The 18,631-nt window shown below is 43.4% G+C and overlaps 1 protein-coding gene across 1 annotated transcript in view; it reads right to left on the bottom strand.

Annotated features, from left to right (window-relative positions):
• The window catches only part of pdlim2 (PDZ and LIM domain 2 (mystique)), a 32,097-nt gene extending 13,864 nt beyond the window's left edge, over positions 1–18,233 (bottom strand). The window contains 6 exon segments of the mRNA XM_079270966.1: positions 4,291–4,354; positions 5,945–6,096; positions 6,568–6,637; positions 9,454–9,605; positions 11,468–11,594; positions 17,953–18,233. Of these exon segments, the coding sequence (XP_079127092.1) occupies positions 4,291–4,354; positions 5,945–6,096; positions 6,568–6,637; positions 9,454–9,605; positions 11,468–11,560 (531 nt within the window). The 5' untranslated portion in view covers positions 11,561–11,594; positions 17,953–18,233.
• Positions 18,234–18,631: the final 398 nt, after the last annotated feature.

Below are 18,631 nucleotides of genomic sequence, written 5' to 3'. Positions count from 1 at the left end.
GCAAACCCAGACATGGAGCCTGGTCCTAATGGCCCAGCGACGGGTCATGTCTCATGAAAAGCAGTTTGGTTTTGGCTCTGCTAATCGCAACACAGATCCCGTTGTGGTCATTCCTTGATGATATAAACAGATGCTCTGAATCATGACGGTGGCGGCCAGTTCAGATACAATCTCATGCCCGGCTTGCAGGAATCTAGGATGCCCTTGCTGTTGTTGTGAGCGAGTAGATATTAAAGTCCAGTCCCATCATGGCATGACAAAACCGAACTACAAGTTACAGCTAATAATGTGCATCAATGCACATTAGAATCAAAAATGGAATGAACCACCTTATTCCTACAGGAGCTTCCAACACGCGTCTTTAACAATGCATTTTATATCTCGGTTTTCTTTGCATTTCCTCTTAAGGTGGTCAAAGGTCAGGGTAAGCTGGCTGAATGCTTCCTGTAACAAGGACTTTGACCCACACCTTTTGATTTAAAGGTCCCTTTCCTTATTCAACAACTACCCTTTAGAGCTCTTGAACAATATGCGCTGTATACATTTCCTGAAAAACAGTCATTCAAGTGGCCAATTGTCTACAGTATGGGAAATGTAAAGGTCAATACAGATTCTTGACCCGAGGCGAAATAGTTTTACAGCAAAGTTTAAAAAGGGAATGACGAATACAAACACTGGACGCACCAACCACAAACAAGAATCTAAATGAATCCACAGACACTACACGGTCATGTAAAATATGGAGAAAATGCCAAAATTCTTCAATGAAGCGCATTCAAGTCAAGTGCTTTTGTATATGAAAGACATGAAGTGCAGAGATCATATTTAACCGAGCAATTCAAATCTTATTAGCAACACACAGAGCATGTGTGACAATGTGAAGACAGTCTGGACTCCATGATGAGTCCAGACTGCTGCGTTTGAGCAGGATGGTATGATGGCTTAAGTACAGTTTGGGAATATCATCAGGTTTCCTGGTGTCCACCCCAAACCCCGTCTCTTCCAGCTCCCATCACACAACGACAGGCCTTGTGACGCGAGGGAAAGAGCAGCACCAGCCTTCCACAGCTTCTGCCATCACAGCCACTATTGTACACAGGCTTTTTCTCAGGACATCCAACACCCTGGAAAATGATGGATTCTGTTGCGCATCCCACTCTCCTCACTCAGGGAGCCAAAACAAGGGTGGAAAAGCCTTTTAGGAGCTTTTTCTGAGAGGCTGATCACCTGATACAGCAGCACTCTGCACCTCTCAGGCAGGACAGAGGCCCTTGTCATGGAGGCTCCACATCTTGGCACTCACTGGGCTGCTGTGTTCCTGCCAGCCCAAGCAGCATAATGCACCATGTACTCATGGCAGACCTCTTCCCAGCCATTTCCCACGAGAAGCTCTGAAAGAACTCCACTCACTAATCACAGCACTGCGGCGAGAGGCTCGTCACCACTTTAAAACCAGGGTAGACATCCCTTGGGAGGAGGGGGGGGGGGGGGGGGGGGGGGGGGGTCAGCCAAAACCCAAAAATCTCATCCACCAGGCTGGATGATGGTAAACACTGAGGCTGTCAGGCACAGACGGCAGAGCAAGCAATCCAAGGCAGCTTTAAGACCAGAAGAAGTAGGAAAGGGTGGCCAAAGCAGTGCTTAAACATCTCAAATTGCAGTCTTCTCAAATAATGTAGTTTGATATTAATTCAAACTTACTGAAGGAACAGTTAAAAAAAGCAGCCAAAAAAGGCCAAGTTGATATTGGAGAAGAGGGAGATAGAAGATGTAAGATCTCCAGAGGATACGGATTCCAACATCAGGAAAATGAGACAAAATGTTAAATTTAAAAATGGTAAGCAGAACGGGAGAACGGGCGACGCCATAAATACCACAAACATGCGAGGCCGTCACGGACGGGACGGCTGTGACAGGAGAGCGTTCATGCTTAAGGACTTGCAGATGGAGCCCTCAGCCACAACACAGCTTCTAATGTGTTTTTTTGGTCGGCCAATACGGAAGTTTGCTCCACCATGGCTTGCTGCCGCGGCCTCTACAACTCCACAGTGGATTTTTGTTTTTTTAATGTGGCTTAAAATGCCTTCAGTGAGAAATAATCCACTGATAAACCTAAAATAAAATATCAGTAAGCCGAGTTGAGCACCTGAACTATTCATGCTCATTTCTGCAGTTCAAACAGAGACTTTCTAAAATGCTTTTTTTTCTAGCTGCACTGAAGCACCGCCCTGATGTTGTAACCCGAAAACATAATGCACAATGGCTGTGGGCCTCATAGTAAAGGTCAAAATTGAAGCAACAGAAGCCGAGGTATCCTGACCTATAGTTCCTACTTTGGGTCCTGCTCCAAAAACAATGACTCCTATATTTCCTATAATGCAACTCAACTCCTTTGTTGAACCCTCTTTGCCTGCTCATGTTTATCAAACTCAACCCCCAAGTTTGTAACATAGACTTCTGTTGAGTTTGAAGGCTTAAGCCTGATGACATCAGACTTTAAAAAGATCCCTACAGAGCCACACAGAATACCATACAACTGTGTTCCCAGGCTGAGTAGTACTCTTTGTGACAAGTATACTGATCGACATGCGTAATATTGGTGTAGTGCCCCTTTAAAAGCTCCAAAACACAAAACTGGAATTTCAAATGACACACACACACACACACCTCAAGCAGTCAAGGCGATTTATGGCACAGTAAAGCAATTTTAATTCCAAGTGTAAGGACTTTATTGTCGTCAGTCTACCGTCTGCCTTAGGTGTCAGCCGTCCAAATGAACATCATATATCACATTCATGTCAGTCTAATCTGCCGAAACAGTGAGCCAGTCAGAGAGCCGATTCATGTCCGCACACAAAGACATCCTGCAAACCCTCCCCGTCCTAAAACAACTTGGAAGGAGACCACATGTGGCTTTCCAGTCACATCAAATTAGTTATTAGCAGTGACTCTGCTGTGCATTCCTAAAGACTATGTTTTGCTGGGACATGACGTAATGGTGATCATGACTGACAGAAGCATTTTAGTTTGATAAAGACTGGTTAAAAATGTCCAGATAAAGCAATGACGGCATTCTCAAAAGCACCACTTGGACGGCAATTACATCATGGCTGGACTGGTTCATCTTTCTCCCAGTGTGAAAGAGATGGAAACTACTCTGACGTAAGTCACCAGTCTCAGAGGGGGGGACACCGCTGTGAGCGACACGTGCACCTGAATTCCATTTAACATGTAAACAAAGAATCCCAAACTCAAAGAGAAGTTATAAAGTTAACTTTCTCAGCAAGCGGCCTCTTAGAAGGAACGCTTGAATGCTTTTAAGTTCAAACCTTTGCATATTTATCCAACTTTATGTGATGTCCAGTGGTATAAAAATGGCTGGAATTCCTTGTGCCATTACAGAAGGTCTTGCATGTGTTTTCCTTCCCTGTCACCTCACATGTTCCATCAGTGGGACCCATGCTTGGGACTGAGCATGTCGGCATAGCTGAAATAACTCATGATGAACTTTCCCACAACATCTTCTCTCTTTAACTTACTGAAGTCTTTCCAGACGCAGAGTTCCCCCTTCTTGGCTTTGTTGTTGGAATGGTAAATAAGCACCGCATAGTTTAGATGCAGTCTCATGATAACCCCCGAGTCTGTATTTGACCACTTCTCATATTTTACTGCTGGTGATCCATTCAGACAAATAAAGCTTTAGGCCATTGTTTTGACGGAAAGTATTATTATTTTTCCCCTTGGAGCAGGCTCTGAATGAAACAGCTCCAGACTGTTGTTCAGCTTAATGTCAGATCATTTCAGAGACTGACCTTTGTAGTTTATCCACTCCCTGTAATAAAAATGTCTAACCCTCTCTGTGTCCGGCCTTTACTGTTAAGTCCACACATACAGTACACTTGAGCTCACAAATCTTTTGTTGGGCATCTTCTCTGGCATCGGAGAGTAACAATTCAAGAGGAAAGGCTAAGAATTCAGACATGTTATTCTTGCAGACTGCGACAGTGGAAATGAATACAGATCTCCAGACGAGAGTACAACAACCTTCAGCTGTACTGACCAAGTGAACTGCAGCTACAGATGTACGGCAGATTGACTTGGAGGACATCCAACATTTACCTAAAAATGTGCATGTATTTGTTCAGTATATTGTACTCTTCCAAGATCCCAAACCTATAAGATACCAAGGGGTGGACAGTTGATGACTAAACAAGCGAAGCTTCAAAAGCAGCACTTACTAAAGGAATGAAGAGAGAATTTGTCTGGTTTAAGAAAACACCAGAAACCAACCTGTGACTGCGGTCTGGACAGACTGTGATTTTTCTCTTCTGGAGACCATGGACGCAGCAGGACACTGTAACAGAGAGACAACCAGACATGTGTGTGATTATGGGGAAGGCACCATATAACATGAGACGGGCAAATCCCTCTGGGATTGTTTATGTGGTGGTGAATTTATCCCTTTAACCCTCTGAACCCCACGACCTGGCAGCAGGTTTGAAAGGCATGTTTTCTTTTTTTAAATTATAAAAATAACCCAGCAAAATTACACCATTTATCACATAGCCAGAAACTGTAATAACAAATTATTCCCTTTTTTTCAAATTTCCAACTGGAACAGAACAAATTACATGCGTCTTTGGATGTGTTGGGCTATCGTGGAAAATTTTGCAGAATCAATAAGCAGGACAGACTTGCAATGTTGGATTTATTATGACTTGAATTAAGTACTTTCATTTTGCTGATTATAATCCTAAAACAGACATTCCTGTCTGGTCATTTAATTTCCTAATAATTCGCCATATGATTTTTCAACTGTACTTTATTAAAAAAAAAAAGAATTTATATATATATATATATATATATATATATATATATATATATATATATATTATAGTGGACAATACTGTTACATAAAATTACATATACCATGAAAAGGATTTTAGCCATATTGCCCTTTTTACAACTTATATTAAATATATAATTATGGTACTGCAGGTTCCCCATGGGGCTCTGTACAAAGTCCTCTTTGATGTCACAGAATACTTTATTTTGAAGAACCACAGTAGTTTCAAATGAAATCAAGCACAACTCCAAAAATGACTGCTGTATTGACATAACAGATTGATGTTTACTCATAAGTCAATGTTCCATTATATAACATTAAGATGGAAGAACAATATAATAGCACATATAATTCTATTTATATTAAGCACAAGCTGGAAATCAAGTAGTCTGGGCAGGAAGCTTCATCAAGCCGGGCGAGGGAGGATACCCAAGTTTTAACTGACCGACTAAATCTGTCCAGGAGAGTCAACGAATGGCCATGCACCGAGAGAGAGCGGCACGGTGAACGTTCCACACTCTGCCTTTTGTTAAAGTGAATGCAAACGGTGGAATGCGATATCCTGTGCATATCCTTTGTTACTGCAGCACAATCCCATGGTTCCACTTTCTGTCCAACCCCATTGACTCTGGCCCTGTTGTGGAGTCGAGAGCACTCGTTGCAACCCTTTGTCCACATGTACGCCTATTGAAGTCGTGAATGGACAGGTTTCTGAAAAGGGACTCAACTGTCCATCTGAAATGTCACGCTTAAACAGCCCTAGGACTTTATCTTTTACCCTGTTCATGCTGAAAGGCCGACTGTCTAAACTGTAATTTGCAAGTAACCAGATCACATGAGAGTCTCCACACAGTATAATCCTGTGCTTTTGTTACAACATCGGTAAACAAGGTAACAATGCAGCAGTGGACAAGCTGGCTGAAGGCTCAGTATCTGTCCAACAAAGCGACTAATAGAGTTCCACTTGTGCTTTAAAAAGCACTTTATTTATATAAAGTCCAAACTTCATGGTCCAGAGTGGATCCTTCATTAAAGGAGATGGCTGTCATCTGCCTCAGAAACCCGCTCGTCATTAAATATGCATTGCAAGTGAGTTACCTCTTGTTATGGGTCGGTGTCAGCCTCTCCCTCTTCCCATCTGGGCTGGAAAAAGCATCTGATGAATACGGTCCAGGGGACAGCGATGCAGGGCTGGAGATAGTGTACTCTCTGTAGTTCTGATTCTCATCTTTACTCACTATTACTGCCTCCTACAAAACATCACATCAGGGGAATGTTATTGCATGATCAGTTGAAAGTAATTTGATCTTTACTAATGCAGTAATGAAGGGCTTAAGTGAGACGCATAACAGAAAGGTCTACAGGCTTTGTACTCAGTATCACCACGTATTACAGGTGGTGCTTTGGGATACATTACAATCTCAATAAAACACAGGAACAAGTAATAAATCACCATAACGTCTTTTATAGGACAGCCAAATAAGCAGATATGTAATAAACAGATGTGTCATGCATGCATTAGTAGAAATCAAGCCACACACCCTGTGTAGTCAAAACATTATCCACATAAAACAGGCACTGAGAAAGGCTGTGAATAAAAAAATAAATAAAATAAAAAAATATATATATATGGAGAACACTGCTCTGGACATCAACTTGATGGTCAGTATTTAAGACAAACTATAGACAGATTAAAGCTCCTGTGAAGCTGCAACTCTGACCTGGAAGCGTCCAGTGAGCTGCTCAGGGGTGCTGATGCCGTTGGTCTGTCCAGGACCGGGAGGTTCAGGTCTTGAAGGACAGAAAACCACAAGGATCAAATGACTGTCAACACTGATAATATCCGACTACCAATAGTTTAATGCTCCGTCTATGTGGCATAAAGTCAGATCTCATCACTGCTGAACTAAAAACAAGACAATCAACTCAGGCAGTAAGGAAGTTCATGTTCAATAAATAAGCAAGGTATTTAAAACTGGTTTAAGTGACAGTCTGGACAAGCTGATGCACAAAGTATGTAATATGTTCAAGAACTTATTGTTAAATTACTTAAAGTAATCAATGTTCTAAGGGTCATAAGACTGAACTTGCACAAACAAGCCTAATTCTTGATATCCCTTTTTCTGATGTACTTGCATGCATCCATCAGTATGTTCCCATGAATGTGAGAGATTACAGCAGGAGACTCTGTCCCCCTTTTAGAAATATTCTCCTGATGGATCTCATCTTTCCAACTAGTCACTTTTGTTTTACTTTCTTAAATAGGAAACACATTCTGTAAGCAATTCCACCATTGAATTTGGAGGGGAAAATATGGCTATATGTGCCAATTCAAACACAAGGTGCCCCCCTGGCTGCAGGGCTGACAGGATTTTTGGTTGAGCCCGGGGTAATGAGGCGCACAGGAAGGCCTGGATGCCTGTGGTAAATCACCCAGAAACACACCTCTCGTGACCTGGGCTCCACATACGGAGTAGAAGAGATGGCAAGAAGACAAAAACTGATACAGCAGCTGCAAGACATTTCTGCCTGTAGGAGAGATATTAATGTGACAGGTCTGAAAAACTTCAATTTGGAACTGCATGCCGGAAAAATGTTCTCCCTGTGCTTTAAAAGGAAGTGAGATGTATTGAAGTTCAGTGATCAGAGCAGCGTCTGGTCTACTCCGTTTATACGTCTCCAATACAGAAAAAACAATTTGCTTCTGGTGAAAATGCCAACTGTGACTTTATGTCACAGACGCCAAACTGACTAAAATCAGCACGTGAAACTCTTTGCTGATACTCCCCGTGAACAGCTGTCACCGAGAGGACAAGCAGTTAAACCGCCTGAGGCACATTCTTCATGTGCATTGTAAGAATACCTCTCTCCATTATGACAACTGAAATATTAAACACCATAATATTGAGTTCAAGAGGATTCAAATCCACAAAAAGCGAAAGTTAGATACTCTGTCAAGCTGTGACCAGTATTTAGGACGCGGTAAGCCACTACTTTATAGGACCCGGTATCGTTGGAAATGTTCATTGTGCTGCTATGAGCTAATGTTGCCAAAGCGATACTTTTGAAAAATAGTTTCAGATTTTTAAATAAACAAGTAAACAAAACTGAATCTGACCAGAAATTTCAAAACCAACTTTCAGTAACTAACTTACAGATTGCACTACACACCGTTTGTTCTCAAATGTAATCTTATTAATTAAATTGTGATAAAATATATTTTTATGGAGCTGTGTCCTTATCCGAGGGTCAAGCCAAACTCATAGAAATGCAGTCAGGTTCATATGGTATTTGTCGTTGCAGCAACAGCAGTTTAACAGTAAGTGAATCTTTGGTGATCAAATTAAATAATGACGCTAGCTGCAGGACACACACACACAGCAGTACATGCATGCACAGCATCTCAGTATCAAAGAGGAACCAGTATAGCCGTGTGGTAAAACTACACCCACGAGGGGCTCTGATGGCCAACTCCATTAGAAAGAGCAACGGTGTCACAGAGAGACAACCGCTCTGGTCAACATGACATCATCCGCAAGGCATCAATGGACAATGAAGTCCTAACAAGTAGGCGCGAACAAAGCCAGACAAACGGTTTCAGGGTCAGTGACAAGACAGTGATGCTGTAGTTGCTTTGTTATGTAAAAATAACCCCAGTTAGCAAAGTCTGGGATGAACATGTCGTTGGATGCACAACAATAAACCACTGCCTCATGTTTAAAACAGCAGACACGCCCAAAAACAGCTGATGCCAGCTTCTTCCTGTGATGACAGTCAGTTGTTGCCAACCAGATGTTGAGGGCTCTCAACTAAGCAACGAACAAATCAAACATTACGGATTTCTGCTACTCCATTACACACCTCTTGAGAGCTCATCTGAATGTAATTCAAATCGATAATCTGCTTGACGAGTGGTGTTAAGACAGGAGCCTGTGAGGTACTTACCAGCCTTGATGCTGAAAACCGCTGACAGTTAACAGAGTGGGATTAAAGACATGGCAGGACTACACAGTGGCATTGTCCTGGGCAGGCAAGAAGTAATGGTGTTGTTTATGGCTTGGTAGGAGACATGAGGTCAGCAGGGAAAAATTCACTCACATGGACGTGGGACATCCAAGGAGGAAGTGTGTGAAAGCACACGTGCGTGAGAGTGTGTGGGTGCATGTTTGTGTGTGCAGAGAGAAAGTTTTTGGGAGCACCAGTGACAATAAATGAGAATTTAGGGAGGACCTTTAATCAAAATGCCAGCCAACAGCAGTCCTGGCTCAAAGGAAAACCTTTTAAGTAGCCAACTCCCCGTCATCCACACAGGGTCTTGGCAACTGTGGGAAGGGAACACTGTGGCTCTCGTACATGCTGGCATTTCCCCTGATTACAATCACTTGTTTTTGTTTGTACAGTGCCCGCATGACGTCAAAAACAATGTAAATAAAGATAGAGGCTGAGGAAACTCTGGTCTTGGCACAAACACAGAAAATTAGGGATATTCATATGGGGAACGATGCTGCAGAAGGTTCCATGGGACTGTATGTTTCTAAAATCCAACACGCACAAGCTAAAACCAGCAGGAAATTCTATTGCTTTTTCAAATCTGCATTTCAGCGTACCTCTCCACCGCCAGCTGCAGCTGAGTCTTTGAGTTCTTGATCTTGTTCTGGGCCTCCACGTTCAGCATGTCGGCCGTGTTTTCCCCATTGATCTCAAAGATAATGTCACCAGGTTGCAGGTCGGCCTTCTCTGCCTTGCTGCCCCCGTTGACCTGTTGAACAAAAGAACGAGCTCCAGTTAGGCCCCAGGTCTTGCTCTGACCATTACACTTTATGAATGCCATCCATCTGGCGAGTACAGACAGATCTGTATATAAACACTGTGTGGACAATTTTTCAGTGACTGACATTCAGCATCAACAAATGAGTAAATGAGGGAAAAAAATAAAAAAGGTGTTGACGAATTGCCTTACACGTTTTTAATGAACTCTTAATGCAACGGTGTCTCTACAACGCGTAACTTTCACAGTGAATACCATCCGACGCCACTGCGGTTCTCACACATGGATCGAGGCAGTGCCGGTCAACAGCGGACAGATTCATGACGCCCTCGGGGAGAAGTTATTAGTGTGACACGACTTGATGGTTTGACTGGGCCCGACCTTTGCAGCCAGCCTCACCGCATGTCAAAGCCAATGCTACACCACTACATCAGAGGGAATGCCACACTAATGGGCTGAAACACAACATCCTAGCCATCACTTTCAGCTCGGCTCCTTTGTCCCCGGCACACACGCACCCAAAGACGCAGGCTTACTAAAACAAAAAGGTGAAATGCAGAGGCTGGCGCTGCTGCTGGTAAAACATCAGAGTATGACAGTCGTCACAAATAGTGCTCGCCTCACAATTAAAAACAGAGAGACGCAATAAAACAAAGAACCCAAAACAAATGAGAGCCAATCAGAGAGGATGAAAGACTCATTCTTACATATCTAGAAGAAAATATGGATGGAAGTAGAGTGCCAGTCGGCAGGCTGTTTGTCAGTTTAGCCAAGCAAGAGGGCAGAGGGGTAATGTCTGTGGGCCCACTCGAGAGGCAATTAAGCGTTGCTGTGGTGACCCACAATAGCGCGTGCCTTTTCTGATCAGGACACGCCTGGTTTCACATAAACTAACAGCAGTCGGGGGTTCTTTTCCAGGGTCGGTGGCCGAGTGAAATGGCGGCAAGCTATCTTTCAGGTCAACAGGAAGAAAAGAGGGCATCCATGTCGTGTCTGTGCCAAGTGCAAACCACTTCAGTTGGGCCAACCCTGTGGTTGCTAAACTGCGAGGTAGGGGGGGGGGGGGGGGTAAAGTTTCAGTGATAAAGTTTCTACCTCAGCAGGAATCCCCGTCCCTTCAGAGAACCAGTTTGATATTTGAGACAAGCAAACATGCTGGTGTTGTTTACTGGTTAGCAGTAACCAAATATGATTGATGATAGAAAAACAGGTCTTCTCATGAATACGTTGTCATGAGGGGGCAAGCAATAAATGCTTTTGAAGTCAAAGTCGGTGGGAAGCACTGGTAACCCTGTCATGATTCAGCAGTAATTTATCTTTTGTAGTCTCACTGGTAAAAACAGGCTGAGGTGGTGATGTAGCACCAGAATGTGCAGTGGGCAGAACTGAGTGTCTCTGGAATGCACAAGGTTTCCTGATGGCGTTTACTGTGCGCAGTCTGTTTACAGTGGTAACGTTTCCACTTCTTCTACTCCATCGCCCCTTTTTTTTTTTTTTTAACTGTGAATGGGAACTTGCATGTTGTAATGCTCGAGAGCTAGCAAAGAAACACAAACCAACACTCTCAGACTGCCCTCTGGGATCAGGAACCCCTCACCTCAACTTCCACTGTAACTGTAATCAGTGAGTTTCCTTCTCATGTAATCTACTTCCATTCTATTCCAACAGGTTCAGTAGTCAAGGAAATAGGTACGAGGCAGCCCGCGGACACAAACAAAGACAAGAAAAGAGACGTAGTGAGGAGGAAGTTGACTTTGCATGACATGCCATTACAGACTGTGTTGACAAAAACAGAGGATATGATTTGATACGGTGCGACGAGGTTCAGCAACAGGGCGGCTTTTGACGAGTACCTTTGATACAGTTATGGCCTTCTTGAAGTCCCTTCCTCCATGTATTCTGAAGCCCCATGGCGAAGGACCGATAAGGTTCACCGTCAGCGCCATTTAGTGATCAGGTCTGCACACACTTGTCAAAACCCTGAAAAAAAAGAAAAGAAAAAAAAGAGGGACACAGTGAGCATGAGATTGAGTGTGTGCAACATGTGGGACATAAATATATGCTCGTCTGAATATGTTCCTGCTGGCCAGGCCTAATCATAGATCAACAGGTGAAGACGGTGAACATTTGCATAATCGACAGGCGACAGTGAACATTTGCATAATCCGCCTTTCATCTGCAGCAACACGTCACTTCCACAGGCCCAAGTCCCCATGACATGGATTGTTCAAACACATCAAACAACAATTGGAAGAATCTCAAACCAAAAGACTCATGACAAACATTGCTAAAGTGTCTGCAACGCCAAAGAGGTTCATTAAATCAAAATGCTCTTTCATGTAACGTGCAAACAAAAATGTCGTGCAAGCACACAAGGAGCTGAACGTTGTGTAGTGTTTCACTGTGACCATTGCGTTCAATGTATACAGTGGTGTAGTATGAGACCACAACATATAGTATAGGAGCCCTTTAAGACTTGTTTATCAGAACGGGCTGTACACACACACACAGTTTGTTTGTAAATGTGTAGGTCCTTGGTGGATATTTCATATTTGTATGGTTCAGCTTTGCACAAAAATGTATAGACATTGCTTTCCACTAAGTATGTTTTGACTTTCTAAAACAAAAACAGTGAATTAAGTGTTTAAAATCAAATCTTTGGAGATGCCAAAGTATAGCGAAACCATGTGAGGGTTCTTCATTGTTCTATTCTGTTGACGACAAGAGTCTTCAAGAGACTTAGAAAAACAAATCATGCTGGAACATCATCCAGGGGTCTTTTTTGCTTTCCAATCAGGGACAAATCTCTTAATCTGAACATTGTCTCGGGGTAGACAGTCAGCAATGTTAATTGTTTGACTCCATCACAAATCTGCATGACAAGACAGACAAGGAGCGGATCCCCTAGATGTAGCGTTTTAAATTATCGGTATGGATTGAGCTTTCAAAATATTAGATTGCGAAGTCATAATTGGTGATGACAGTGGGTTGCGTGCTTTTCCAGCAGATCTGAAACAGCTCATTAGTGTAGACGCACAAAATAATTTGTACGAGTAAACAAATACTGTGTGCTACAAGCGAGGCCATCTCAAGGATCATTGGCTATCAAGCTTCATGGTGCTTGACTAACTGCTCCAAACACCTGCATGCGTTTGAGCATTCCTGCCAACAAGCTATTCATGCGTCAATTCTCCTTCTCCCAAGTGTGACATGAATACGATTACAAGAGTGATAACAAGGTACAAAAGGGTCCAAAACATGACACTGATGGGTTAATTGAGAATGCATTTAATGCCAATATAACAGTTGAGCATCTGCCTCTGGATCCCGTCCCAGTTTACACCATCTTCTAGAATATTGATGGGCCTAATACTAGAGCAGAATGCGCCTTTTAAGACATTGAAATAGTCATGCTGATGCTGCTTTTTGAATTGAGGATAACCTGCGATTTAATTGCCAGTTTACTCAGACTGCTCACAGCTGAAGATGAAGCTCAACTGTTGTAGAGACATGCATGTGACTGCATGTGGAGACACAGGAGCTCTGTGGCGTTCAGCGATGATGGGATGAGCATTTAGAGGTCCGTAAACATCTCATCAACACCTGCACAGTACACACACACGCAGCTGCTGTGTCTGAAACTGCATTTACTTTAGCTGAAGACATTAGTGCTACATAGATAGATAGATAGATAGATAGATAGATACAATGACATAAGCTATTTTAAGTACAGACCACCCCACTCTCTCTCTCAAAAAAAAAAAGGTCTACACCCAAACAATTTTAAATGATCTGTTGCTTAACTCACAACACAAACAGGGCCTGGTGTTGCCTCAACCTCTGAAAGTGAATGAAGAACTTACACCTAACAGTTGGCCGTTGCTTTCTACAGAGACGCAATGCAATGCTGGATTCATTTTCCTACTCAACATAACTACACTGTCACTTTGACCTGCGGGTTTTATATTTATGGTCATTGCTATGATTTTAAAGCTCAGAGAAAAGCAAAGTCATACAGAAGCATACAAACATTGAGTAGAATAGATAGAATCAAGTAATTAAGGCCTGACTATGTTTTTGCAACTCTGAATACATACTGCAACTATAGCAGTTAGTCAAAGGCTAATATCGGACGAGCTCAAGATAAAGTTTACTATCAGGTTGACCCAAAGCACTGCTTACCAGACAGAATAGTGTGGCCAACACTGGAATGTAACACGCAACGTCTATAAATAAAGTGATAAGTCTGTCAATGATTACAAGCGTTGCATAATAGAGTCTCTAAAAAGACATGCGAAGCAAAACATCTGGAAGTCACAGACATCCGCCACATTACTCCCCTAAATCCCTCCAAACACTGGCCCAGTTCATGGGCTGCACATTCCGCAAGTGTTGGGACACGCAGTGCTGACCCAGTAAGCCATTAACAGTCTGGGCCAATTAGCAGGGTTACTGGGCTCACCAGCATTAGGGGCTCTTAATTGCGATGGCCTCTTCAACAACAGGGAGCAGCCGTCCCGAAGTTTCCCAGCCGCTGGGGGTGTCAATTAGTTCCATGAGCTTCTCCTATAGAGCGGCCATTATCAACCGAGCACCCTGCTAATTCCCTGCGTAAACGCTGACTGTTGGCGTCATAAAAGCGCTCGTAGTGGATAATGCCACAGTGAAAGGACGGTGAAAGTATGCGGCAGAGCGGACAAACAGCGGCGAAGAACAACAACACAGTGGTGGTGAGAATAAGTGGCACACTCATGCGCTGCGCTTAATTGAACACGGATGAGGTTTTAAGACGGCACTGCTGCTCACATAAAACAAAGTGCTGAACATGAGAACTCGCCATCACACAAAATAGTACTGTTTGGTAGCTGCCAATTCTGTTCTACGCTCTTTATGTTAATGACCTTTTGGCACTTGTCACATCTGAGAGATTGTCCCTACAGGCAAAAGGGGTAGTGGAGGTATGACGGGGAAGTGCCGGCCTATCCGAATGGTGGATTCAAGGCTCATTGCTCCAACATGCAGCGAGCCCCGAGGGGTTCACATTTGCAAAAAGCTTTCGAAAACACATTTTGTGCTCAGGGTGAAAACAAAATGATTGAAAGAACACCACTGTATCAGATAACTAAATTGATTAGTGACGCCAAAACAAAAATGAGCGATATTGCTATTGATATATAATCCTAATTTTTGATATATTGAATAAAGATGCAACAGTTTGCTAATTACTCTTGGTTTACGGTATTAATGTACCGTACAGAATTGCAGGTACGAATAAGCAAAGACACAAACTATAAGCCCGAGTGTAACTCCCTGGTGGTCAGGGGCGGCTGGCTGATGTGCAATCTTTAATTTAGCATGTTTAAATAACCTAGCATACCCATAACATGCAGTTAGGAGTAGCATGGGCTGAACGAGCAAAACCTGCTGACACAAGTCTGAAACGGTGTGTAATTTGCGGAATTATGACTCAAACCTGATGAGTCATTAACTTTGATCAGCATGTCATCACAACACAGTTAGAGCAACCAGTTGCCATGTTGACCAGAGTTGAAAAGTGGAAAAAATAAATAAATAAATAACAATGCATGAGCTGGAAAGAGCACACGGCCAACCAATAAATATGCGCAGCGCAGGAAACCATTTCCATCACTATGTTTAGCTAATCCTCAGAATTAGCACCTCATTCACTCAGAGGAATGTAACATGTGGAAAAGTAAGTTGCTACCATGTGTGTACTGCAGTGGAAGTCAAACATTCATGAACTGAAAGGCATTAGATTAACTGTGAAGACTGCTGACTAAAGCTCGGCATAATAAAATATCTGGCAGCCAAACCTGGCCACCTACATCAACTCTTCACCTTCTTCCCTGAATCACTGGAGGTCTTAACTGAGACCGTCTTCTCCCTGAACTCTGGGCATAAATCCCCCGGATTGAATGAACAAGCACAGTGTCTCCGACATGCCAATACTGAAGGAAACTGCTGATGAACATACCAGACGCCAGTACATCCAAGTGAAAGCTCAAGCTGAGCTGTGATGTGAAGGCACACACACACACACACACACACACACACACACACTCTCTCTCACTCTGATGATCCACCGTGGCTGGGGGGGGGGGAATATTCCTGGTGTGAATCACACTTGTCAAACGCTCTCGGTGGTGGCCATAGACACCGGCGGGAACTTTCCACAGCTATCGTCAGTGATGCGGTGGTGTGTTGACTCTGCCCTATGTGTCACGCACCGCACTGACAGGTCGGCACCTACCTGGACACGCACACGCCCATGAATTTAAAAGGAGAGGAATGCAACAGCAAGCCTCTCCCTGGACTGAGTAGAGTGAAATAACATTCTGAGCATTCTCAAATCACACGCATTTGGTCAGATGTAGCTGCAGTCGCTAGGGAGATGAGAAAATAATATCAGACAACAAATGACGTCAAATAGGGTGTTGGTTAATGAGTTTCTGTACAGTCATATATACTGTATATTTAGTGTATTGATAAAAGTGCATGAGTCATCAAAGTAATTATACATACTTGTACTTTCTGTGGGTTACTCCCTTTACAGTTGTATGGGTGCACTCTCCCGTAGAGTTTCATGCAACATACTCGTAAAAATCTCACATTAAATCGTATCCGCCGCAGTGTAAAAAGACAATTTCTAAGATGACCCATCATCCCTTTTACCAATTTGCTGTAGCTCTGCTACAGTGGACTGGATTGTGTCCACTGGGATGTACGCTTTGTAACAAGACAAGGACACTGTGGTGGCGGCTTCACTTATCTCCCCCTCTGCATCATCATCAGGAGATCATGTTACTGCCGTTCACACTGAACAGGCTCCACACTCTTGCTGCTCGACAATCAGAGCAGTTCACCACATCCTCTGCCTACACAATCAGGCCCTCCTCACGAAAGACACACCAACCGCCACTTTGTTCGTTACTTGCACGCTCTTAAAATACACTGTTGCACCTCCGTGCGTTCAGAAGCCTGGCAGACACCGTGAGAGAAACATCCTCTGGCCCCATAAAACGTGTCGTTCCTACAGAGTTTGCTGTAACATGAAATAATGAACAGTCAAATATGCTGCGGTGCCTCCGCTAAAACTGAAAACAGATTAAAAAAAACACTTTCATCATTTCAGATTTAACAGATTATACTAACTTCCTGCATAACTGTCAACATGCTCATCACAGAGGAAAGCTGCCTGTTATAGGCCTGAATCTAAAAGGACAACATGGTCCTTGCTTTGGTTAAATCCTCAATGCAGTTGTAAAACAAACAAATTCTTTCCTCTAGTTAGAAGGTGTAACCAGTTTTCCCTGTTTTCTTGAAAAGCCACCACTTTGCTCCATCTAAAATTACAGTAGTCTGTTTTTGGATCCTGGATGGCTTTAGGACTATCCTATCGGAGTAACAGCAGCACCATTTTCTTCCCAAAAGAAAGAGGGGTTAGGTAGAGCATGCATCATAACGGGGAAGGTACACAAAACAGCAGTCGGTGGGGGTTTTGGAAAAATGAGGTTTCATTGGGAATGTTCTGGAGTATACATGAACTCTGTGAAACACCTCAAAGCGCTTTCCCACCTGCTCAACTCGCAAGCAAGGTCCATGTGTTTGTTCTTGAGTGAGTGAACAGTCATGTCTAGACACTTTTAAGGAAAGAGAATACAGTGTTTAACTTGAACTAAAGTGGACCTGGCTAATTCAGAGTCATCAGAGGGCCACTTTAGGAGAGAGAGGAGATAGCTGGTTCACCAGTTCAACTAATGCGACATAAATGCGGACTTTAAAAAGTCCTGAGGTTGCACAAAGTCACAGGGACTGCTTGATGTGCAAAGAAAATAACCTTCCCTGCGCTCCTGAATACAGAGGCATCAACAGGGTGGAAAGTCTCCAGAACAAGGTGGAAACCTGCACTGTGTGTGTGGGCCTAAGATTCCCCCCGTCAGTGAGACTGACTTTTACTTTCCACATATATCACGCATCGTTAGCCAAAAAAAAAGCTCACAGGCGAGTGATGCACACCTTAAGTGCGCATACTTGGCATCTGCGGCGCCCACCCTTTTGATGAAGAGATATGAGTCTGTCGGGCTTAATGACTTCAACAAACCTATAATAAATCACAATACCTGCCATGAAACACATATCACATTAGTTCAACGGAAATGTGCCATTAAAAACACCAAAAAAGTGGGAAAGGGACACTCGTTTTGCTCCCCCAACAAATAAGCGTTTAACCCACTTGAGTTTCGATTCATTAATCAAATGCAGCTTTTGTTTTACCCAAGAGACTATTGAGACACCTAATAACGCCATGTTTACTTACCAGGGTGAGTGCAGGGATTTCAGGTGCCTTCTTCTCCACCTGTTGAATCTCGGCGCGCTCCTCGACAACACACTGAGCACACACCCAGCAGACTGCACTGGTCCCAGTTCAACTCCAAAATGCGAGCAAAGAAAGCAGAAAGCAGCTTCCTTTTTTTAAGCAGCGGAGCGGAGATGGCGCGCTGGTAGTCCCTTGTCTTCGTCTCTCTTCTGGCGTCTCAGATGTTAAGGTGGTGGCACATAAGAACACCACCTGTGGCTGCGCGCGCAATGGAATCAGTGCGTCGAGCTCGGAGTGCCATGTGCTGTTACCAAAATAAAAGGTTTGACACAGACAGCGAAACTGGGCGTGTCGCTTCAGAGAGGAGGGTGCAGCAGTGATAATTGAGCCATTTATCCTGCAAACACTCGGGCTGCGTTTTGTGTCTGCGCGCGCCATCTTCTGACGGCGCGGGGCAGAGCAGCATGCGCTCCAAACAGAGCCACGTCAATCAAACTAGTGACGTACTATTGACTACGTAGTTCACCTTTCTGTCCTGCTGGCTTGTTAATTATAAAGGGCGTAGACGTAGGTCGCTGATGAGATGGTTAGACAAAGAAATATAGCAGGTTTTCTTTTTTTTATTAAATTGTATATGTTCTTAAACTCACTAATCTCATATTATTGTCAGAGGGAAAGT

This window comes from Melanostigma gelatinosum, assembly GCF_949748355.1.
Source record: "Melanostigma gelatinosum genome assembly, chromosome: 6".
Taxonomy (NCBI): Eukaryota; Metazoa; Chordata; class Actinopteri; order Perciformes; family Zoarcidae; genus Melanostigma; species Melanostigma gelatinosum.
The sequence above is the reverse complement of the archived record's forward strand: the minus strand, read 5'-3'. Positions and strand labels throughout refer to the sequence as shown.